This window comes from Chlorocebus sabaeus, chromosome 10, assembly GCF_047675955.1.
Source record: "Chlorocebus sabaeus isolate Y175 chromosome 10, mChlSab1.0.hap1, whole genome shotgun sequence".
NCBI lineage: Eukaryota > Metazoa > Chordata > Mammalia > Primates > Cercopithecidae > Chlorocebus > Chlorocebus sabaeus.
The window spans coordinates 84,034,522-84,059,494 of NC_132913.1; the positions used below are offsets into that span (position 1 = coordinate 84,034,522).

At 38.5% G+C, this 24,973-nt stretch overlaps 1 protein-coding gene across 4 annotated transcripts; it reads right to left on the bottom strand.

Moving 5' to 3' along the window:
- Window positions 1–23,385, bottom strand: C10H2orf66 (chromosome 10 C2orf66 homolog). 4 transcript variants are annotated; one of them, XM_038001818.2, is made up of 4 exons: window positions 23,315–23,385; window positions 4,834–4,968; window positions 3,041–3,239; window positions 1–995 (listed from the first exon to the last, which is right to left on the bottom strand). In XM_038001818.2, the coding sequence occupies exons 1-3, from the start codon at window positions 23,315–23,317 to the stop codon at window positions 3,060–3,062; spliced, it is 318 nt and encodes a 105-aa protein (XP_037857746.1). In that variant the 5' UTR covers window positions 23,318–23,385; the 3' UTR covers window positions 1–995; window positions 3,041–3,059. The 4 variants fall into 4 exon arrangements, with proteins under 4 accessions (XP_037857746.1, XP_007963919.2, XP_037857745.1 ...); XM_007965728.3 differs by lacking the exon at window positions 23,315–23,385 and adding an exon at window positions 6,142–7,115 and having other exon boundaries at window positions 4,834–4,993; XM_038001817.2 differs by lacking the exon at window positions 23,315–23,385 and adding an exon at window positions 6,142–7,093.
- Between the last annotated feature and the right edge of the window lie 1,588 nt (window positions 23,386–24,973).

Sequence of the window (24,973 nt, forward strand, 5' to 3'; positions counted from 1 at the left end):
TCTGTTCTTGCACAAATATTTTATTCTTCATATACAATATCAATAATCCACCAAAAAAAAAAGCCACAGTAAACTATTTTGAAATGCACAGACTAATGTTAGGACAATGTTGCATTTTAGTGCAACATTCCTTTTGCAGGAATCATAGAGAAGATGATACAGCTATCTATAAAGATACAGGAAAAGCAGCTATTCCAAATGTGAATATGGGAATCAGAATAACTCAGCATGAGCTAGAGTAAGGAGGGCAGGGGCTGGTTGGAAAGAGAGGAAATCACCTGTTCCTACTTTTCCTTCCTGAGGAGGTTGTGTATGAGAGCAAGGGCTGGGGCATTGCTAGAATATGTGATGTGGCACAATGTCCACCTCTGAATATTCTGGCAAAGAACATCTTCAGAGGCATTGACAACTTCTAAAATCCCATGTTTGTTGTGGTTGTTTGCTTCCATTTTAACTTAATTGTGGCTGTTTATCACTTGCCCTCATTTCTTATGAAACTAAAACTGTGAGGTCTTTTAGTAGTGTATGCTGAACATGGGAATGCATCTTCTTTTTAGGAAAGGAAGACAAATTTTAAACCCAACCCCCTATCACATATAATGAATTTTACTATACTAAAAGTGAGCATGTCCCTTTAAAAAAAAATTGGTTGATAAAAGATAATAAACTTAAAAGACAAGTTTTAAAAACAAGCTTAAAGAAACATCTAATTTAGATTATAATCTTTTTTCAGTTTGTGATGTTTTTGTAACTCCTACAAATGCATGCACTGCTCTACATCAATATTTATGGTTGTACAGGAAAAACACTCCATAAATATGCATAGAAATCATAGTTCCAGCGATTTATATGTAAATATGGAAATGTGGAATAAAATCATTACAAACTGAAAAATAAAAGTGAGGGGGAAAGAAACTACACGAAAGTTTAGCTATGACAGTGGTTGAATTTTTCTAATGAGAGGCTTCATCTGTAGCTTTACAATAGCCAGACACCTGAAAGAACAAGACAATGTTATAATTAAATAAAAACTGAAGACTACACAGTCAAACCAACGACCCCCAAATCAACATATTTTAATGAAAACTCTTTTTTTCATCATTTTCTCACCAGAGATGTAAGGAACATAGAGCTCATAATTATGAAATATACTCCAAATCAGAAGCTTTGTGTTTTGTTTTGTTTTTTTTTTCATAAAGGTGAATAATTCCTGTTCTTTTACGATACCACCAACTGGGTGCTTTATCAGTTTCCTGCCCTTAAATATTACCTCATTCCATGCTCACATGAAAGTATTTATTTGATATTTTCTATGATACTTTCTCTAAGGTAGAAACTAGTACCTGCAATTTACAGATGAACAAGCTGAGGCTTACAAGCAATTTATCTGCCTTTTACTAAGAGAGGTAGTATGCTATTAATAACTATTCTCTGAAACCCTAAGGCCTAAGTGTAAAAAATAGTAAAGAGAAAACTTCATTAACATCTTACTGTTTCTTCTATTTTATTTTCTCATTTTAGAACAATATCCAAGGGCATATTCCACATGGTAAGTTATACGTTCTTTTTAGAATAGCAATCATTATTTTTTAATCATCACATTTAAAAGAACTAATAATGAAAACCCTTTCACAAACACCATGAAGCACAAGAAAGACATGCTTCCTCAGAATTTCAAAATTACACTTGTGGGAGACGGGGAAAAGATTTTAATTATGATTCCATTCCCTTTATCATTCAGCTAAACAAAAAGCTAATGGATTGAAATCATAATGTATTTGCTTGGAATTCACCATACTTGTTCTTTTTTTTCTCTTTTTTTTTTTTTGAGATGGAGTCTCGCTCTGTCGCCCAGGCTGGAGTGCAGTGGCGCCATGTCCACTCACTGCAAGCTCCGCCTCCTGGGTTCACGCCATTCTCCTGCCTCAGCTTCCTGAGCAGCTGGGACGAAAGGCACCCCCCACTACGCCCAGCTAATTTTTTGTGTTTTTAGTACAGACGGGGTTTCACTATGTTAGCCAGGATGGTCTCTATTTCTTAACCCCATGATCCTTCCGCCTTGGCCTCCCAAAGTGCTGGTACTACAGGCGTGAGCCACCGCGCCTGGCCAATCATATTTGTTCTTTTTAAATGGTAGGTGTTGGTTTGATAGGAATGCTAAAGTAATAAGAGTAAGGAAATTCGCTGGGTGTGCTGGCTCATGCCTGTAATTACTTTGGGAGCACTTTGGGAGGCTGAGGTGGGCAGATCACGAGGTCAGGGGTTCGAGATCAGCCTGGCCAACATGGTGAAACCCCATCTCTACTAAAAAAAAATAAAATTTATCTGGGCATGGTGGCGGGCACCTGTAATCCCAGCTACTCAGGAGGCTGAGGCAGGAGAATCCTTTGAACCCGGGAGGCGGAGGTTGCAGTGCAAAAGATCGCACCATTGCACCCCAGCCTGGGTGACGGAGTGAGGCTCCACCTCAACAACAACAAAAAAAGTAATGAAATTCAAATCTTAATAAATTTTTAAGTTTTTTTCTATGAGAAAAATGCCATCCTTACTAATAGTCAACCTTTTCTTTCTATAGGTGAGGAAGTTTGAGTTCAAATATATGCATAATACTTTATCCCCCAAAGAACCATTCTTTCAATTTTTAATTCCCATCTAATCCAACAACTCAATTTGGCATATGTCTTTATGTAGATTTTCCACATAACTTAGCTATATCACTTGGTCTGGAAAAAGATACAGGTAAGAGTGTGGCCATGTTATTAATTTAATAATCCTATTGAGAGAGAATTCTATTATTTTAATATGTCTCTGCCTGAATAACTATGCTTAAAAAATAAAAACTGTCATTTCTTTTTAAAACAAGACTGTAAAATACCTTAACCAAATCCAAATACTTAACAGTGAGGAGTATAAGCAGAACTGAGCACTTATTCCTATGAGGAAATAAAATTATTTTTTCAAATAAATACTTTCAAAATATCTACTTTATGGCTGACTTGTATGTCTAGACAGATCCTGCGAATAAAGGGCCAACTTTTACCTGAGCTCAGAAGAAACTTTCAGCCTTTGAGATAATTGTGAAAGGAATTTTTCTGCTCTTCATAATCTGCAGATGCAGAAGCAGTAAGTTCTGATTGGAAAGAGAGAGGTCTAGGATTCTCATTCGTGGGGAAAGGATTTGGAAATGTTCCAAGATCAAGACCTCTGCCCTTAAAATATGCCTGAAGGCTTCTGAAAAACTAAAGAGAGAAAGAAAATGGTCAATGCCAGATATAAATGAAACATCAAAAATAAAGGTGATTTTTTTCCCTCTATTTTTCCTCTGAATTGACTTTAAGGCTAATCTAAGAGGCAAGAGGTTGGAAATCAAAATCCAGAAATACAAGTACATGCTTCAAATACTTCTCCTCCCCTCCCCTGTACCTTCTTTCTGATATTTCAACCCTAACCAAAATAATTCACCATTTTTAGTGAAAATTGAAGAAAGACTATGGAACAGCACCTCAGTCGAAAGATTCATTGTGAACTATCTGAGTACTAAGGTCAAAGATGAAAATGAACTCCATAATTAGCAGCTTTATCTCCTCTTCCTTAAGATGAGATCTCTATCACTGCCTTCTTCAATAGTTTCTTTTCAGATTTCCATTAGGAAATGAACACAGAAGATGTGCAAAGTGCTACTTGCTTTGATGCAGGACAGGCAAACTCCAAAACTGGGGCTTAGCCCAGGAGGGTTCTTGGCTTTGCCCAGAAAAGAATTTAAGGGCAGGCTGACTGTGGTAACAATCTTTTACTGAAAGATACTGCTCCTGCCAGAACAAGGCTAACTCACAGGTAGTACACCCAGAGTTGACAACATATAGGTTCTTAGCAACTGTGTTTTTATCCATTTTTGAATATACGCAAATTAAGGGATGGGTTAATGCAAATAGAAGGGGGTTATTTAGAGCTTTCTAGGAAAGAGGTGGTAACTTTTGGGTCATTGCCATGGAAAGGAGTGGTAGCTTCCAGGTCATTGCTATGATATTTGTAAACTGTCATGGTACTGAGGGGAGTATCATATCCTAATGAGCAATGAGAGCAGGTCGGGACCACTTTTGTCACCATCTGCTGGTTTCACCCAGTGTTTTTACTTTTACTTTATCCTGTCTGGACCAGATCCTGTTTTGGTCAGCAGCTGTGACCAGAAAACAAATCCTGCTGGTCTTTTATCTAGTTTATTTTCATCCTATGTTTTTATATTTCACATCATTCACTTTAGAGAAACCATATTTCAGAATAGTCATGTCAACATGTTTATTGTATTTGGCATATTTTTTAAAGAGAATGTTTACTGATCTTTTGAATTCTATTTTATAGAATATGTTGAAAATATGCCCAGCAAATTGATACCCATGCAGGGCCAACTTTCAATTTTTGCAGTTGAGCTTGGCAATTGCTAGTTACATGATAATTTGTTTTATCATCAGTTCAATCTAAGCTATGCACGAGCAATTCCGTGTTACACTCTTGGTTTTGTATATGTATTAGAAGTCAAGGCTACAAAGTCAATGTGTATATAAGATGAGTTACAAATGAAATGCACTCTGTGTGTATAAGATTGTTTCTAAATATAAATTTGTTTCTCTTTACAGAAACAAATGTAAACCGGCCAGAGAAACAATAGGTTGCCAACCACTAGGGTAGTAAAACTCTGGTCCAATCCTGTTGGAGAATCTTCTCAACCCTTGGTAGCCCCCTTTCCACTATGTTCTGGAAAACAGAACGCTGTGTGCATAAATCCAAAGAGGCATTAGTTCTATCCTGAAACCCAGGCCCCAGGTGTGTTCTTACCAGATCTCTGTTTCTGGGGTTGTTGAGTGGCTTCCATTTGTCTTTGTTTCTTAGTGTGGCTCCATTCACATGCCAAAGCAGCACCAGGGCAACACATAGTAGCAGGAGAGATGCTCTGGTCATGGTGGAGTGAAGCTGAGTGAAAGAGGGGATGGGGGAGCTGTCAATGATCATTGAGAGAGATAGTCAGGGAAGAGAGAGAGAAAGAGAAAACATCTGTAAAGGCAGACAAGGAAGGAGAAATAGCATACTGGTTCATCTAAGTTTTACAGCTATATTTTTTCCAGATTGACTTCTAAATGAGGACCCCAAAATCCAGCTGATTAGCTTAAAGTAGCCCATCGTGATGAGAATGTTATACAGTGATAAGCAAAACAAGTATGAACATAACATAGAAAGTCTGAGTATACCTCTTTCGTCTTTGAATAAAAAGTACTTTGCTGTCTCCAAAGAAACTGCAATTCTTAAAATAATAACAAAAAACAAAACCTTAAATTACTTTTAAGCCTTAAGACAGTGGTCTTAAAAAAAAAAAAAAAAAAAAAAGAAATTACTTCAGATACCCTGAGCTGAGAAATACACCTTACACACACATCTGAGACAGACAGACACATACCACAACAGTGTGAGTAGAGATTGTCTTCCACTCCAAGGTGTGAAATGGAAACTGAGACACATCATAGAAAAGGCTAATAAAGCTTACCAGGAGTTTGGTTTTGCCTGGTCCTCCTAGGTAATCCTGCCTATAATTGGCAAGGCAATTCATGGGTACTTATAGCCAATGGATTGGGTGCAGGTGGAAGTCACTGACGTGAGCAGGGAAGTTCAAAAATAATGATTTCTTATTCATCCAGAGCACAAAGACTCTTGAGAGTCAGATCCTCAAGCTTTTTCAGGGATAAGCTATTTGCCTTAGAAATGCGGCAGCCGTTCCTTGAACCACTAAATATTTTATGGGGATTTTATAAAACACACAAAGCACTTCCACACAGCAAAGTGATTTTCTCCTTTTTTACTTTTAAGGGAAGGGATATACATAGCAGCTAGAAATATGATGATGATTATCCCACCTATTAGAATGTTCTTTGGGAGATACCACTTTTTCAAGTTAACAGCATTTTTTTAACAGAAAATTCTTTTGTGAGAGACAAAATTACTCTTTTTGACTTATATCTTGTACTTTTTCTGAGAATCCCAAGAAGCTTTAACAAGTTTTAAATAGTAGCATCGTTTATCATAATATCCCTTCAAAATAGAGCAAGAAGATAACACATGTTTCATGGAAAAAAGAAAAATTACTATACTTACAACATTCCATTGCTGAATAAATGCCATCTGTAGAAAACGGGAGGCCGAGAAATTGGACTTGAGTTGTGACGTTGCTTTGGTTCCAATGATTTAGAACAAAATTTAGGACAAGATATTTATTCAGAAGACTGGTGATCTGGACTGGAAACTATAGTCTCAGCCTTGCCATCTTGACCCTGGGCAAGTTACTACGACCTCTGCCCTTCATTTGTGCATTTCCTCTGTTTATTCAGTCAGCAGACTTTTAGAAAGTGCCTATTGTGTGCCAGGCACTGCAATAGGCTTTGAGGATGAAACGGTAAGAATAATAAATACAGTCCTTGCCCTCATTAAATAGAGTAGTAGGCAAGATAAATATTAATCAAATCATTATACAACCAAATGTGTACATATAAGTCAACAATCGTTTTTATGAAATAGCGAGTGCTATGAAAGTACAGAAAAAGGAAATTTGACTTAGTCTGAGGGCCAGGGAAGGCTTCTGTGAGGAAATGACCTTACATCCAGTCAATTGAATAGGAGTTGCCTAGGCAACCTGAGGAGGACAGAGGGAGAAGCGTGTCAAACAAGGTGAACAGCTGTGCTAGGAATGGGACACATTAAAGGTACTGAAATTATACCAGGCATAGAGGGAGCAAGTGAGGAGCCTGATGCAAGATGGGGCCAGAGAGGCAGTCAGATTATGATCTTTCAGCTACAAGTAATGCTTACTAATTAAAAGGGTTTTAGGCATCTAAGCAGCTTGATAATACTTGCATTTATTCTGGTTGCAGTGGGAAGGACAGACTGAGCTAGAAAAGAGGGCTGCACAAAGCCAGTTGGGTGGTTACACAGTAGTCCAGGCAGGAAAAGATGTTAACTTGGATTAGGATGGTGTTAGCACAGATGCAGAGATTATAGGTAGATCTGAGAGAGATTTATAAGGGATTGTTAATGTACTGGATACTATGGGGTGGGGGGCTAAGGAGATGGGAGTTTCAAAACCAATTGCTAGGTCTGTGTGTTATGCAGGTGAGTGGGTTACAGTGCCATTCACCAAGATATCAAACCCAGGCATGGAGGAGTGAAGATCATCATTCCATTTGAAATGTGTTGAGTTAGAGGAGGCTTTGAGATTTCCTCATGGGGATGGAGAGTATGCAATACTCTGGAGTTCAAAGGAGAAATCTGGGAAGGAAATGTAAATTTGGGAGTTGTTGGTATAGAAGTGAATGAGATTACGTCAGTAAAGGTTAGAATATGAGCAAAAAAGGGAGCCACAAACTTGAGCTTTGAGAAATGTTAACATGTAACAGCAACATACAGGAATCTACAAAAGAGATCCTGGAGTTGAGAGAAAATCAGTAAAGTATGGAAGCAAGAGAAGAAAGTGTTTCAAGAAGGGACACACTGGATAAAATGGGTCTATGGAGCATTTGAACTGTTTTGGTAGAAAGTTACATTAGAAAGGAGTGGATAGAGAGCAAAAAGAGTGAGTATAGCAAGCTCTTAGAAACGCAGCTATGAAAAGAAAGAAGGTAGTTACTAGAGTAAGAAGTAGAGTCAAGGAAAGGTGTTGTAGTTGTTAAAATGTGAGAGGCTTGTTTGTTTAAATATCAGTGATTAGGTGAGTAAATGAACACCCCGGAATTTTATTACATCACTCTCTTTAAAACCCTAGGACTTTAAAGTTAAAGTATCTAATAATATTGAAATATTAAATTTTTACTGAGGTTCAACATATACAAATCAATAAATGTAATCCATCACATAAACAGAACCAATGACAAAAACCACAACATGATTTGTCTCAATAGATGCAGAAAAGGCCTTCGACAAAATTCAACAGCCCGTCATGCTAAAAACTCTCAATAAACCAGGTATTGATGGAACATATCTCAAAATAATAAGAGCTATTTATGACAAACCCACAGTCAATAACATACTGAATGAGCAAAAACTGGAAGCATTCCCTTTGAAAACCGGCACTAGACAAGGATGCCCTCTCTCACCACTCCTATTCAACATAGTATTGGAAGTTCTGGCCAGGGCAATCAGGCAAGAAAAAGAAATAAATGATATTCAATTAGGAAAAGAGGAAGTCTAATTGTCTCTGTTTGCAGATGACATGATTGTATATTTAGAAAACCCCAACGTCTCAGCCCAAAATCTCCTTAAGCTGATAAGCAACTTCAGCAAAGTCTCAGGATACAAAAATAAATGCACAAAAATCAATGTGCAAAAATCACAAGCATTCCTACACACCTATAACAGACAAACAGAGAGCCAAATCATGAGTGAACTCCCATTCACAACTGCTAGAAAGAGAATAAAATACTTTGGAATACAACTTATAAGGGATGTGAAGGACCTCTTCATGAAGAACTGCCAACCATTGCTCAAGGAAATAAGAGATGACACAAACAAATGGAAAAACATTCCATGCTCATGGATAGGAAGAATCAATATCGTGAAAATGGCCATACTTCCCAAAGTAATTTATAGAGTCAGTGCTATTCCCATCAAGCTACCATTGATTTTCTTCACAGAACTGAAAACGACTACTTTAAATTTCATATGGAACCAAAAAAGGAGCCCACATAGCCAAAAATACAACAAAAAAGAAGAAGGAAACAAACAAACAACAACAACAACAACAAAAAAACAAAGAACAAAGCTGAAGGCATCATGCTACCTGACTTCAAACTATACTACAAGGCTACATTAACCAAAACAGCATGGTACTGGTACCAAAGCAAATATGTAGACCAATGGAACAGAACAGAGGCCTCAGAAATAACAGCATACATCTACAACCATCTGATCTTTGACCAACCTGACAAAAACAAGCAATGGGGAAAGGACTCCCTATTTAATAAATGATGTTGGGAAAACTGACTAGCCAAATGCAGAAAGCTGAAACTGGATCCTTTCCTTACACCTTATACAAAAATTAACTCAAGATGGATTAAAGACTTAAACATAAGACCTAAAACCATAAAAACCCTAGAAGAAAATCTAGGCAATGCCATTCAGGACACAGGCATGGGCAAAGACTTCAGGACTAAAACACCAAAAGCAATGGCAACAAAAGCCAAAATTGGCAAATGGGATCTAATTAAACTAAAGAGCTTCTGCACAGGAAAAGAAACTATCATCAGAGTGAACAGGCAACCTATAGAATGAGAGAAAATTTTTGCAATCTATCTATCTGACAAAGGGCTAATAGCCAGAATCTACAAAGAACTTAAACAAATTTAGAAGAAAAAAGCAAACAACCCCATCAAAAAGTGGCGAAGGATATGAACAGACACTTCTCAAAAGAAGACATTTATGCGGCCAATAAACATGAAAAAAAGCTCATCATCACTGGTCACTAGAGAAATGCAAATCAAAACCACAATGAGATACAATCTCACCCCAGTTAGAATGGTGACCATTAAAAAGTCAGGAAACAACATATGCTGGAGAGGATGTGGAGAAATAGGAACGCTTTTACACTGTTGGTGACAGTGTGAATTAGTTCAACCATTATGGCAGACAGTGTGGTGATTCCTCAAGGATCTAGAACTAGAAATATCATTTGATCCAGCAATCCCATTACTGGGTATATACCCAAAGGATTATAAGTCATTCTACTATAAAGACACATGCACACGTATGTTTACTGTGGCACTGTTCACAACAGCAAAGACTTGGAACCAACCCAAATGCCCTTCAATGATAGACTGGATAAAAAAAATGTGGCACATATACACCATGGAATACTATGCAGCCATGAAAAAAGACATGGATTTGGAGGGACGTGGATGAAACTGGAAACCATCATTCTCAGCAAACTAACACAGAAACAGAAAACCAGACACTGCATGTTCTCACTCATAAGTGGGAATTGAACAATGAGAACACATGGACACAGGGAGGGGAACGTCACACACCAGGGCCTATTGGGGGTTGAGGAGCTGGGGGAAGGATAGTACTAGGAGAAATACCTAATGTAGATGACGGGTTGATGAGTGCAGCAAACCACCATGGCACTGTATGCTTTGTAACAAACCTGCATGTTCTGCACATGTACCCCAGAACTTATAGTATAATCAAAAACAAATAAAAAAATTTTTTACTGATATTATAGCAAAAAGTCACGACACTATAAACTCCTTAGACAGTGCCCACCCTCATATTCCCAGTGCCTAATGTTGAGCCCAATATGCAAGCATTTTTAAAACAGGAAACACTGCCTGAATAAATTAGAACAGATTTTCATAGCCATTTATCTACAAATAATTGATAGTTCCATTTGTATAAAAACATAGCTCATTTGTTCTTTTAAGAGTTTCTTACATTTTTAAGACATATTTAAAGTTTCTCAAAGGAACCAATGAACCAAAGGTAACATACATACTATAGTCTTGTTCCTTAACACTGGAGTTTCCTTGATAGACCATAGAACTATATGTTTAAGTTAAAAAAATTAATTCCTTTGTTTCTTTTTTAAGAGACAGGGTCATACTCTGTCACCCAGGCTGGAGTACAGTGGTACAATCATAGCTCACTGCATCCTCCTAGGCCCAAGTGATCCTTCCACCCTAGCCTCCTGAGTAGCTAGGACTACAGGCACACATCACCATGGCTGGCTCTCTTTTTTTTTTTTTTTTTTTCTTTTTTTGTAGAACCATGTCTCACTATGTTGCCCAGGCTGGTCTCAAACTCCTGGCCTCAAGTCATTCTCCTGCCTAAGCCTCCCAACGTTCTGGGATTTCAGGCATGAGCCACCATGCCTGGCCACTTTCTTAATTTTAAACTTCTTTTTTAAAGAGCAGAAGGTACCATTGATAACGTTGATTATGACATTTCCTTCAAAATGTATCAACACAGTACTAAGTAGATATTTTATAATTATTTGGTTAATAGGTTCAATCGAGAGAGAGAGATTAAAAAAAAATCCCACAATATTTTAGGTTCTCAAATCATTAGTTTCTGGTCCAAATCATCTCATTTAGCCTCTTCATTGAGTAGTGCGTTTGTAAAAGTAGCAGTTGGGACAAAAGGGTGAGGTAGCAGGCGAAAAGGTGCTTCTGCACCCAGAGGCATTTGAATGAAATTCTTTGCTAGCATTTCTCAGTGGAATTGGTAAAGAAAATAGAGTACTCAGCACAGAGCCACACACATGAAAGAAATCCAAAGACGTGTTGATTGAATTACAAATTGAAGTATAATTTAAATGCAAACACAGGGTAATTGTGGGGTAAGCATACTAAATAAAGAAGGTAGGGAGGAATCTTTAAACCATTTATTGGACTATATAACCTTTTCAAACCCTTCTTGTCTCTATTAAGAAAAAAAAAAACCCAGAGCTGATACAGCTTGTTAGCTGTGTCATGAACAGGGACATAAAAATTTAATCTCTTTTTTCTTCCCTTTGGCCTAAGTGAATAGGAAAATTATTATTTATAGAGTGCCTCCTCAGTAATGATGAGGACTTCAAAAATAAGGGAAAGTTTGCTCATATGATTAATAGAGCAGGCTAGGCAGCTTTCTGCTCATAGCAATAACTGCTTTTTGTGTGTGTGGCAGCAGACAGATTTCAGTTTGAAGGTCAAATAAAGAGAAGGAGGAAGAAATAAACCTCTTGTGATACACAGAACAGAAGCAAAGAGCTGTGGGTCAAGGGAGCCATACTGAATATGATGGACAGGAGAGTAGGGGCTCACCCCTCATGTTCTGGGGGCACAAAAATCTTCCAGATTCTATGAGACCCAGAGGAGGTGAGGGATGGCACAGAAACTATTGAAGTTGAATTTCCCTCCTCCCCCATTGGTATAGGGGCTGAGAGTCAAACAAGGTTGGTTAAAAACACACATGACATTCTCAAATTTATTTATTATTATTAAACTTCAAGTTGTAGGGTACATGTGCACAACGTGCAGGTTTGCTACATATGTATACTTGTGCCATGTTGGTGTGCTGCACATTCTCGAAAACTTCCACAGTAGGATGAACCATTTGTCCTTTTCAGCAGCATCTATACTAAGTGTAAGTATAAAGTTGACCCTCAGAATTCTGTATTTATTCACTATGGAGAAATCTGTTAAATTCTTTGCTATCATCAGTTTTGTTTTTTAAAAAATGGCAAAGTAAAGATGACAGTAATAGAAACTGGGGACTATTAGAGGGAAGGAGAGAGGGAGGAAGGCAGGGATTGAAAAACTAACTGCCGAGTACTATGCTCAGTACCTCGGTGATGGGATCATTCATATCCCAAACCTCTGCATCATGTAATATACCCAGGTAACAAACCAGCATATGTACCCCCTGAATCTAAAATAAAAGTTGGAAAAAAATGTTAGAGGGGTATATTAAAAAGGATAAAAGATTTTCCTCTGTTTAAAATATGTTACAGCTGTTTTTACCTAATAGGGCCAAAGTGTGAGCCAATTCCAAAAGCCTGAGTATTGGGGGAACCTGCCCCCAATATTTCAACATCGGTTTCTTCTATTTTCCGTAAGTGTCGGCCGGCTGAGAAATAAAGAGAAAGAGTACAAAGAAAGGAATTTTACAGTTGGGCCGCCATGGGTGACATCACATATTGGTAGGACCATGATGCCCACCTGAGCCTTAAAGCCAGCAAGTTTTATTAAGGATTTCAAAAGGTGAGGGGGTGCAAGAACAGGGAGTAGGTCACAAAGATCACATGCTTCAAAGGGCAAAAAGGAGAACAAAGATCATATGCTTCTGAGGAAACAGGACAAGGGTGAAATCAGAAACTCCTGATAAGGGTCCAGCAAAGATCACAAGGCAAAGGACAAAAGCAGAACTACTGACAAAGGTCTATGTTCAGCGGTGTGCGTATCGTCTTGATAAACATCTTAAACAACAGAAAACAGGGTTGGAGAGCAGAGAACTGGTCTGACTTCACATTTACCAGGGTGGGGTTTTTCCCTACCCTAGTAAGCCTGAGGGTACTGCAGGAGACCAGGGCATATTTCAGTCCTTACGTCAACCGCATAAGACAGACACTCCCAGAGCAGCCATTTATAGACCTCCCCTCAGGAATGCATTCCTTTCCCAGAATATTAATCCTTGCTAGGAAAAGAATTTAGCTATATCTTCCCTACTTGCACGTCCGTTTATAGGCTCTCTGCAAAAAGAAAAATATGGCTCTTTTTGCCTGACTCCACAGGCAGTCAGATCTTATGGTTGTCTTCCCTTGTTCCTTAAAATCGCTGTTATTCTGTTCTTTTCCAAGGTACACTGATTTCATATTGTTGAAACACACACGTTTTACGATCAATTTGTACAGTTAACACAATTATCACAGTGGTCCTGAGGTGATGTACATCCTCAGCTTACAAAGATAACAGGATGAAGAGATTAAAGTAAGACAGGCATAAGAAATTATGAAAGTATTATTTAGGAACTGGTAAATGTCCATGAAATCTTCACAATTTATGTTTCTCTGCTGTGGCTCCAGCCAGTCCCTCCATTCGGGGTCCCTGACTTCCTGCAACACCTGAGATCACAGAGGAAGGAGGCCCTGTGCCAAGTAGGCTGGCCATGCTTCCTCCAGCATGTGAGGCAATTCTGGAAGCCTGAGCCTGTAGAGAAAGGAGGCCCCAGGCCAAGTGGGGTTGCCATGCTTCCTGGAGAGCACTGGCTCTCAAGTCCAGGCTGACCTCACAGCTGCTGCTTCCATCAGGTGTTCATGATCAATTTCTGGGACTTGGGCAACAGCCTCCCTGTCTCCTGCCCCTGGTCTGTCTTCCTCACAGCCACCAGCCTTTCCAGAGCACAAATGCCACAATTTGGGCCAGTAAGAGAGAGCCAGCCAGTGCATCCCTTTAAATCCTGCCCTAAGTACAAGCCATTTCTCCTGCAGCTAAGATGGAGGAGTAGAGTCAACAGAGGACAAAAATCATGATAATCATGCTTGAGTGAAAGCCAGCTGGGAGAAACACAGTGAAAAACTAGACATCCGGATTTACACACCGACTGAGACATAAACTGAACTGAGAACCAGGTTCCCAACCCCTTCTCTCATCAGCCCCTACTGATATCTCCAAAGTTATCAGAGGAGTAAAATATTTTCCCTAAAATATAGAAGGTGGAATCATTGCTTACAGTTTTGCAAACAGGTCTTTGGCAGGCAGGCTACTTTGTAGCAGAGAGCCTGAGGGCAGACAAGGTCTCACTGCTGAGGTAAAGCTCACATGCATCACATCCCCTTCTCATGGTATCTGGATGCCCATAAAATAAAGTCTAAACTCTTGATTATGATGTAAAGGCTCTTAATATGACCCAGTCCTACCATTCCAGCCACTTGACCTCCAGTGACCACCATTGCACTTATGCCTGAGTGCCTTTGAAATTGCTGTTGCTGCTGTCTGGAATACCTTCTCCAACCCTTGTATGCCCTCATAACTTCTCTCTGTTCTTCAAAGCTCAGATCAAATATCACTTCTTTTGTGAAAAAGAAACCACTGAGTCATTTCAACATTTCTTGCCAGGTGAAATTAATGTCATTGACCGAATGATTGTGTCCCCCCAACCCCAAATTCATATCTTGAAAACCTACCCCTTGATGTGATCCTATTAGGAGGTGGAGTCTCTGGGAGGTGATTGGTTCATGAGCATAGAGCCCTGATGAATGGGATTAGTGCCCTTCTAAAAAAGACCTCAGGCCGGGCGTGGTGGCTCATGCCTGTAATCCCAGCACTTTGGGAGGCCGAGGCAGGTGGATCACGAGGTCAGGAGATCGAGACTATCCTGGCTAACATGGTGACACAGCGTCTCTACTAAAAAACACAAAAAATTAGCTGGACGTAGTGGCGGGCACCTGTAGTCCCAGCTACTCAGGAGGCTGAGGCAGAAGAATGGCGTGAACCTGGGAGGCGGAGCTTGCAGTGAGCCAAGATCGCGCCACTGCACTGTAGCCTGGGCAACAGAGCGAGACTCCGTCCCCCCCACCAAAAAAAAAAAAAAGAAGAAGAAGAAGAAAAAAGACCTCAAAGAACTCTCTTGCCCTTTTTCTGCCATGTAAGGATACAAGGAGAAGATGACAGTCTGCAATCCAGAAGATGGCTTTGCCAGAACCCAATCTGTGCTGGCACACTGATCTTAGACTTCCAGTCTCCAGAACTGTGAGAAATAAATGTCTGTTGTTCACAAGCCACCCAGTCTATGGTACTTTGTTAGAGCAGCCCAAACTAAGACAATTAGGATGACTGCATTTGTTACCACTTGGCTCATGGTACGCAAGGTGCTCTCTTGAAGGAGGCACTATGTCTTTTTTATTATTGATTCTTCAGAGCTTGGTCTTGTCTTCAGAGGTTGGTATAATGCCTGGCACAGTGTAGTTATATCACAAATGTTTATGGAATTAAAAATTCTGTAAGTAAAATTTGAACTTAGATTCTTATGTTATTTCAGCCTTGTTACATTTCTATTTTGTATCATTCACCAGAGATTTACATAATGTCATATTTTAATAAGGAGGGGAGAGATAATTGTAGTTGGCCAATATTTGTCAATTTTACTTAAATAGTCAATAGATCAGTAAAGTGTAAGTTAATATTTGATCTATCTCTTGCACACAAACCAATAGAGACTGGGAAAACTGTGGCGTATTCATGACCACACACACTTTTCTATTTTAATTGTTCTGGCTTTGAGGGGGTGGGGCAGAGCTGTTTTGTCCAAGTCCTGAGATAACTCAGATGGGGAAGCCCAGTCAATAAGAAATAATCCATATTTAATATGGTAGTTCCCAGATCACAACATGGGCCTGCTAAAGGAGTTAAAGGACATTAGAACAATCCAGAATAATTATTATTAGTACAGCTTTCTCCCCTCCTTTCAGAAGAAAGCAGTTCTTATTTATTTATTTATTTATTTATTTATTTATTTATTTATTTTTCCCCTCCAAGGATATGGAAACTTCAGGCCCTATTTGGTGCATCCTGCCCTGAAGATATTCAGGAGCCTAAAGGCCCATGGGTCATAGGAGATATCTCCCATTAGTCATCCATGAAGGGCACCTTGGGATTCCTCTCCTCTCCCTTTGTTCCTTTTAACTGATTATTTAGATTTCTGGCTTATTAGCAAACTTTAAGGATGGCTTGACCTTCTGATGTAGGATAATAAGCATGGTATTTATTGAATACATACTATGTGTCAGGGCCTCTGCTTTGTCACTTATCATTGTTAATTTTCACAACCCAATGTATAAACCATACTCTTCTCAATTTATACATTGGAAGTGGAGATTATAAGAGAGACTGAGTTTTCAAGACTGAGTTCCTAGCGTGTTACTTAGTATAAATCTAGATGTGTTTTCTTAGGAGTTTAGGGTTAAGACATACTTACGAATAAGAATTCTGTGAAAGGATTCTGAGATGATCCTGGGTTGCAGCAAACCTGGCAGTGCAGATTTAAACCTTAAATTCTTTCTGAGGATTTGAGCCTCCTAAGATCTATATGGCCCAAAGTAGTATGAGGCCTTAGAAGATATGGTAGGGTGAAAATGGCCACCCCGAAGACATTAAGCCCTAATGCTTGTAAATATCACCTTATTTGGAAGAAAGGTCTTTGTACATGTGATTAAGTTAAGGCTCTTGAGAAGAGACTATCCTGATTTATCAGGGTATGCCCTCAAAGCAATCAGTTTGATCGCTTGTCTTTATTTAAGAGAGGCAGGGGGAGATTTCACAGGCACACACTGGGAAAGGCAATGTGAGCACAGAGCAGAGAGAGATTTGACAATGCTGGCTTTGAGGGCTGGCGTGATGTGGCCACAGGCCAAGGAATGCCAGCAGCCAACAGAAGCTGGAAGAGAAAGGGAACAAGTCCTTCCATATGGTGTCCAGAGGTGGTGGTGTGGCCCTGCCCATGCCTGGATTTTGGCTCAGAGGTACTGAATTCAGACTTTCTGGCCTTCAGAACTGTTAGAAAATATATTTCTATTGTTTTAAGCCATCCAGTTTTTGGTAATTTGTTACAGCAGCCAAAGGAAAAGAATACAGGGGATGTTGAGACATCAGGCTAATCATGGAGAAAGACTCATGACTCACCGCAACTGCTTTAGGTTCTACTAAACAGACTAAGCTACAGTAAACCTAGAACCTGGATTCACATTTTTTAATTCCCTTTTGAGGAAGGCTGAGCTTCTTCTGTCATCCAGATCACAATACAAAATGGATTTGGATTGAAATATCTATTATGAACCTGAGATTTTACGTAAGTAAAGCTATAATTGAATATCTTTTCGATACAAAAGGGATGAGAAAAGGGGCCACGTCAGAATATTAAACTAGATAAGACCCTATGCATGAGTCACATAATTTTGTAGTGAACCACATTTTAGCTTATTAATAAAGTTATGTAAGTATTTGAAAGAAATACCATTCTTAAAATATAACTTAAATTTCCAGGTACATATTTTGTATGATAAAAGGAGTAGTTTTTAAGAAGAGAAAAAAATAAGGACAATTCAGATGGGTAATTCTTTGTATATTTTGGGACATAATTGGGGAAATGATTTTCTTTTAGTGGTATTCATCAGTTGTGAGCTCTGAAATAGAACCAGTGAGCTTTTTTTTTTTTTTTTTTTGGAGACAGAGTCTTGGTCTGTTGCCAGGCTGGAGTACAGTGGCACGATCTTGGCTCACTGCAACCTCTGCTCCCAGGTTCAAGCGATTCTCCTGCCTCAGCCTCCTGAGTAACTGGGACTACAGGCATGTGCCACCAAGCCCAGTTAATTTTTGTATTTTTAGTAGAGACAGGGTTTCACCATGTTGGCCAGGATGGTCTCAATCTCCTGACCTCAAAATCCTCTTGCCTCCCAAAGTGCTGGGATGACAGGCATGAACCATTGCGCCCGGCCATAACCAGTGAGCTTTTATCTTAAGGGGAGAAAAAAATTAACAAAGAACAAAAACAAAAATAGTACCCCACTTCCAAAATGATAGTTCATTCCTAGCATGCTGAGAGCACTCTAGGTACATAAAATGTTATCCAATTATTTTAAACAAAATAGAATAAATAGCAAACATTTATACTCCCCCTTCAAAAGTGCATTCTGTAAGTCTGGCTCTGGAAAAATACATGAGAAATCTCAGAACTTGCTTCTTTACTCCAGAACTTTGTTCTTTAAAGACCAAGATTACATTCTCAATTAGAAAACTGCAATTTGGTTCCATCACATCCTGACTACTACCGTGTAGTTTTGTCTGTTCTTTCATTTCCCCCTTCCTCATTCCTTTATTGTACATAAAGTAACTGGTATATGTGCACAAGCATTTTGTATTTTTTTTTCCAACTAAACGCCAATGGTATGTTTTGATTGACATCAAGTGGAGACAGGATGGGGAAAAATATTGATTCTGTGAAAACACCCCCTTTCTCCATTAGTGGCATGCTCATTCAGCTCTTATCTTTATATTCCAGTAAGTTATTTTGCTCTGTTTTAACAACAACAACAAAAAAATCCTTGCATACCTTGTTCAATTGGAGAATGTTAATGTTTTTCATTTATCACTGTAAAACCAAGGACAATTTTATAACTTTTTTGTATGTAGCTGTTACATGTAGGGCAATCCGTCTTTCAGTAGGGATAAATTACCCTAAAACAAAAAGAATCCTAGATAGTTTTCCCTTCAAGTCAAGCATCTTGTTGTTTAAATAAACTTCTTAAAAAAAAAAAAAAAAAAAAAAACTAATGGGATTATAAAATGCAGGACAGAAGGGAAGTGAGTGAGCAAAGAAGGGAGACCATTTATGAAGCTGCTGTACAATTTGGAATAATAGTAATGATGGTCTAAACTAGGTTGGGAACCAGAAGGGGTGACCCTAAAGAGCTAGATTCTTTAAGGCTTAACAACTATGTAGAAGTAGTAGGCAAGTAAGAAGTTGTCAAAATGAATGTTAAATAGATTTTAAACTTGTGTAATTGAGAGGATTTAATAGAAATTTGGAAACTAAAAAGAGCCGCTGATTAGGGCGGGGAAGAAATTACTAGGGGCTGAGCATAGTGTCTCATGTCTGTAATCCTAGCACTTTGGGAGGCTGAGGCAGGTGGATGGCTTGAGCTCAGGAGTTCAAGACCAGCTTGGGCAACATGGCCAAATCCCATCTCTGCAAAAAAATACAAAAATTAGTCAGGTGTGGGGGTGCATGCCCATAATTCCAGCTATTTGGTGGGGACTGAGGCAGGAGGATCACTTGGACCTGGGAGGTAGAGGCTGCAGTGAGCCAAGATCACACCACTGCACTCCAGCCTGTATGACAAAGTGATACTCTGTCTCAAACAAAACAAAACAAAACAAAACAAGAAAACCAAACCAAAGAAAGAAATTATTATGTTAAATTTTAACAGTAATTTGAAACTTAGTTTGTCTAGTTCGGTGAAGACTGGTTTAGAGGGCTGGAAAGAACGCACGTATCATTCTTGAGAACCTACTATGGGTCAGGTACATTATCTCATTTAATCCTCATCCAAATTTTGTAAGATGGATATTACTAGCTACAATTTATCAATGAAGACACAGACTCAGGCAAAATGTACTGCCATTGACTCAGAGATACTTAGATATGGAACTGAGGAAGCAAATCTGTCTGACTTGGTGAATCATCCACCAAGAATATAACATTGAAGTCACAGAGTTGGCTGAAATATCTAAAGGGTAACAAGGAAGGTTGTGGATATATAATTAGAAACAATTTTTTTTTAAGAGTAATAACTAGTATGGTCAGAAAAGATTTTGACAGTGTAGGAAGTGAACTGATATAATTACATATTTCAGGTCTTCATTTAAGAACACCCTTTCTTAGGCAACCTGGCTTGAATTCTACTATAGGCAAATTACTTAATTTCTCTGAGCCTACATCCTTTCTTATGGTATGGGGACAATAATCCTCCTTGTAAGGGTTTTCTCTCTCTCTTTCTCTCTCTTTTTGAGAATGAAATGATAAGCTGAATGTGAATGTGTCTGGCACAGATTTTGTTGTGACAGGTGCTCAATCCATCTGCTGAAAGGACAAAGTATACATGAAAAGGAAGTGTACAAACCCCAAAATACAGTCTGGAAGATTTTATGAAAAGAAACTGCTTACCTCTTTTAGTTTTCTTCTGATCTGTTTTTTGTTTTCTTCAAAGTTGAATTATAGCATATATTTCTGATTAAGGTTTTCAGTTAGTTATATTTGGTACTTAAATATCTGACTGCACTATACAGTATCACTGAAACAATAAACTTTTTAAAATTTAAAACTGTAAGGTCCAGCAACAAGACAAAGAAAGAACACAATGGAGATTCATAACACTCGCTCTTCATACCCTTTGCTATCGTTAAGTAATAATAGCCAGGTTCTGATCCGGAAACCTCATTTTTGCTTTCAGGATAATGTAAGTATATACAGATATTAGAAACTTCACTTTGTATCACTACACATTGATATAAAGGCAGCCTCACTTCTGCACGCAAAAGAAACAATCAACAAAGTGAAGAGACAACCTACAGAATGGGAGAATGTATTTTCATAGACCTGATAAGGAGTTATATCCAAAATATACAAGGAATCCAAGCAACTCAATAGCAAGAAAATAACCTGATTAAAATATGGGTAAAGGGACCGAACACAGCAGCTCACATCTGTAATCCCAGCACTTTGGGAGGCTGAGGTAGGTGGATCACTGGAGGTCAGGAGTTCAAAACTAACCTGGCTAACACAGTGAAACCAAGCCTCTACTAAAAATACAAAAATTAGCCGGGCATGGTGGCATGTGCCTGTAGTCTCAGCTACTCAGGAGGCTGAGGCAAAAGAAGTGCTCGAACCTGGGATGGGGAGGTTGTATTGAGCCACAGAACTCCAGCCTGGGCAACAGAGTGAGACTCTGTCTCAAAAAAAAAAAAAAAAAAAGTAAAGGACTTCAATGGATATTTCTCAAAAAAAAACATACACATGGCCAACAGGTATATGAAAAAATGATCAACATCACTAATAATCAGGAAAATGCAAATCAAAACCACAATGAGATAACACCTCACATGTTAGAATAACTATAGTTAATAATACTATATTGCATACTTGAAATTTGCTAAGAAAGTAGATCTTAAATATTCTCACCACACACACACAAGGTAACTGGATATTACCTTGCATATGCTAATTAGCTTGATTGTGGTAATCATCTCACGGTGTATACGTACATCAAAACATCATATTTTACAGCTTAAAACTGTATATTTTTTACTTGTCAATAGTATCTCAGTAAAGCTGTTGGAGGGGGAGACAATCTCAAAAGGTTACAAGATATATCCTAAACTACGTTTCTCCAAAGGAGGGTGTGTACATTCTAAGTGGTGTGCAAGACAACACATGGGGATGTAGGAGGAAGACATAATTCACTTTCATGTTTTTAATCTAACAAATGAAGTTACCAACAATTTATAAATGGATTGACACTAACGCTCTCACACATTCAGACATTATCACAGATGGCTGTGCACAGTGCGTGGGAGACACCCTGAGAGAACAGTAAGAATTCTACAGCATACAGGAAGACAGGGCCCCTAATTTGTTCATGGGCTTGTTAACTTTAAGAATAATGTGATGCAGTATATGATTCATGTATTATATTATTAAATATTTATTATGTTATTTAGTTCTAACCAGCATAACTACCACAAATGAATAAACAGCTTAAAAACACTCTTCCCAAGAAACCACAGGTTGAATATAATACCAGTAATGGAAGCACAAACCAACAAAATAAAATAATAAGCACTGGCACTTCTACTCCTTTGCCAGCTTCATTAGGAATCAAACATTATAATTTAATCAGATCTGGTAATGTCACCCCTCCCCATTAAAAATTATCAAGATTATTTGAAAAATCAATGACATCCACTATTGCCCTAAATATATTTTTGTGTCTTGAGATATCAGCTGTTGATCATGGCACTATTATAATTAGCAAAATACTTAAAAATATATTATCTTCATCACGACCTTCTAAAATTTTTTATTTACATATTAGTATTGTAGTAGTATGTTTATGGGGGAACATTTAAACTTTTTTAACAATAAGAGTTTGCAATCAAAAAAGTCTTAGATGATTTTCCAAAACACATTTACCTTTATGGTATTCTATAGATTTGTAATTTATTAATGTAATGAAAGATTGTTACATTAATATCACAGAAATAGAAATGAGAATGATAGCTGCCAGGCAATCAGGAGAGAGGGGAATGAGGAGTTCTTGTTTAATGGAGATAGTTGTAGTTTTCAGAGAAAAAGAAAAAGAGTCACACAGATGGATGGTGGTGGTGGCTGCACAACACTGTGAATTTAATACCACTGAACTATATACTTTAAAATGGGTAAGATGATAAACTTTATGTTATGTGTATTTTATCACAATAAAACAATTGAGGCTGGGCGCAGTAGCTCACACCTGTAATCCCAGCACTTTGGGAGACCAAGGTGGGCAGATCACGAGTTCAGGAGATCGAGACCATCCTGGTTAACACTGTGAAACCCCATCTCTACTAAAAATACAACAAATTAGCCAGCATGGAGGCGGGCACCTGTAGTCCCAGCTACTCAGGAGGCTGAGGCAGGAGAATCACTTGAACCCCAGAGGCAGAGGTTGCAGTGAGCAGAGATCGCACCACTGCACTCCAGCCTGGGCAACAGAGGGAGACTCTGTCTCAAAAACAAAACAAAACAATTGAGCCTGGGCAACACAGGAGGACCTTTTCTCTACAAAAAATTTTAGAAGTCCAGCTACTCGGGAGGCTGGATCACTTGAACCCAGGAGGTCAAGGCTGTAGTGAGCAATCATCACGCCACTGCATCCCAGCCTGGGTGACAGAGGGAGATTCTGTCTCAAAAAAAAAAAAAAAAAAAAAGAACAAATCAGAACAACAACAAAAAAAAAAACCCCTACAACACTGGGAGAAAAAAACTTGTTAGAACAAAGAATTTAAAATACAGTAAATGTTACACATTCCTAACCAAAATGCAACTATATGACAAACTTTTTCTAAAAAGGGTAATCTACTTCCTTTCTTAACATAAATTCTTTTTTTCTCCTGTAAGTCAAAATCTTTTCCAGAAAATAAATTCCCTCTTCTTCCCTCCACCCCAATCCTGTACACCACCTTCTTCAGGCAGCAATCTCTGTATTGCCTACCATGTACAATGCTGTATTTCCTGCAAGCCAGGAAACGAAGAGAGAGGCTGAATCATAAAGTTTCTTCTTCAAGCACCTTCTTACTGAACTTACGTAGTTGCAGAGTGAGGAGGTCGTTAATATTTCAATCAAGTCTTCTACTCTAATCCCTAGATCATTCTAGTTGGAGTTTTTTTTCCTCTCCAAACTTTCTAAAGTTCTTTCTTAATCAGAATCGTGCAAAATATTAAATGTAAAAAGCATGGGGATTGTCTCTTGTGTTGAGCATGTGTTAATATGAACATACCTCACAGAACTATTCCATCCCGAAGGATGATTTACAAATATGAATACTCAAATGGGCATGTAGCTCTGCAAAACCTGAAGCTTTCATTTATACAATATACTGTGACTTAGGCACAACTAGAGAGTCCATCTAACTTAACTCTTTCTCCAAACATAGTCAAAAGAGAATTTCTGGACACATTTTTTAAGGGTCAATTTGAACTTATATAATTTTGTTTGAGTTAGTCATTACTCTTGACTCATACCCAATATGAAATTACATCTATTAAGCACAGTAAAATGCTTCAGCTCACTTGATAAGGCAAACTGGTCCACTCTTCCTTAATTTCAGGCTATATCCAAATTCTGACTGTTCAAACAAGCAGAGCAAATCCATTTCTAGACGAATCAAAATCTCTCTGTCCCTCTCTCTCTCTCTCTCTCACACATACACACACACACGCGCGCGCGCGCGCCGCGTGTGCGAAGCAACCTAGCAACCTAGGGGTGGAAGACTTAAGAGCTGTTTAAAATTCAATCAAGGGACTTTTCTTTCACTGAAACATTTTGTGTTTAATTCATCAGCTCCTTGAGTTAAAACTATGGAATATTAAGTATAGCAATTATGAAAAAAAGACTTCAGTTCCATGTTATGTGTAGTATGCGGACTTCTAAAATGGTCCCCAAAGTTTTCACCCTCTGGTGTATACCTTGTATAATCCCCTCCTCTTGACTGTGGATGAAATCCTGTGAATATGATTGTTTACCTTACACGATACAAATGATTTTGCAGATATAATTAAGGTTGAATGAGTTAATCAACTAAAAGGGAAATTATGTCAGTGGACCTAAGATATTCACTTGAGCCCTCTAAATCTGCGTCTAAAGGTCAGTGACAGAGGAAGTTAAAGAGATTCAAATGTGAAACTCTCGTGTTGGTTTTGAAGGAGCAAACTGCCATGATGTCAAAAAGCTATGTGGTAGGGCATGGCACCAGAGTTCAAGAGTCCCCGGTTGACAGCCAGAAAACAGGAACCTCAGCCCTAGGACCACAAGAAAGTGAATTCTGACAACAAACGGAATGAGCCTCAGATGGGACAGAAGCCTGGTCAAATTCATTGATTTCAGAGGTGTGGGACTCTGAGCAGAGAACACACTAGGGCTATGCCTGGAATTCTGAGCTACTGAACTGTGAGCAAACAAATGGGTGTTGTTTTAACCAGTTAAAATTGTAGTCTTTTGTTATGCAGCAATTAACATACATATGTTAACATATATATGTATATATACATACACACACGCACAAATTGTTTTTCACACAATCTTTTTTCACTTCCTTCTTCATCTTCACCCCCTTTTCCAGAAAAAAGTGAAAAAAGAGAAAAACTAGTGAGG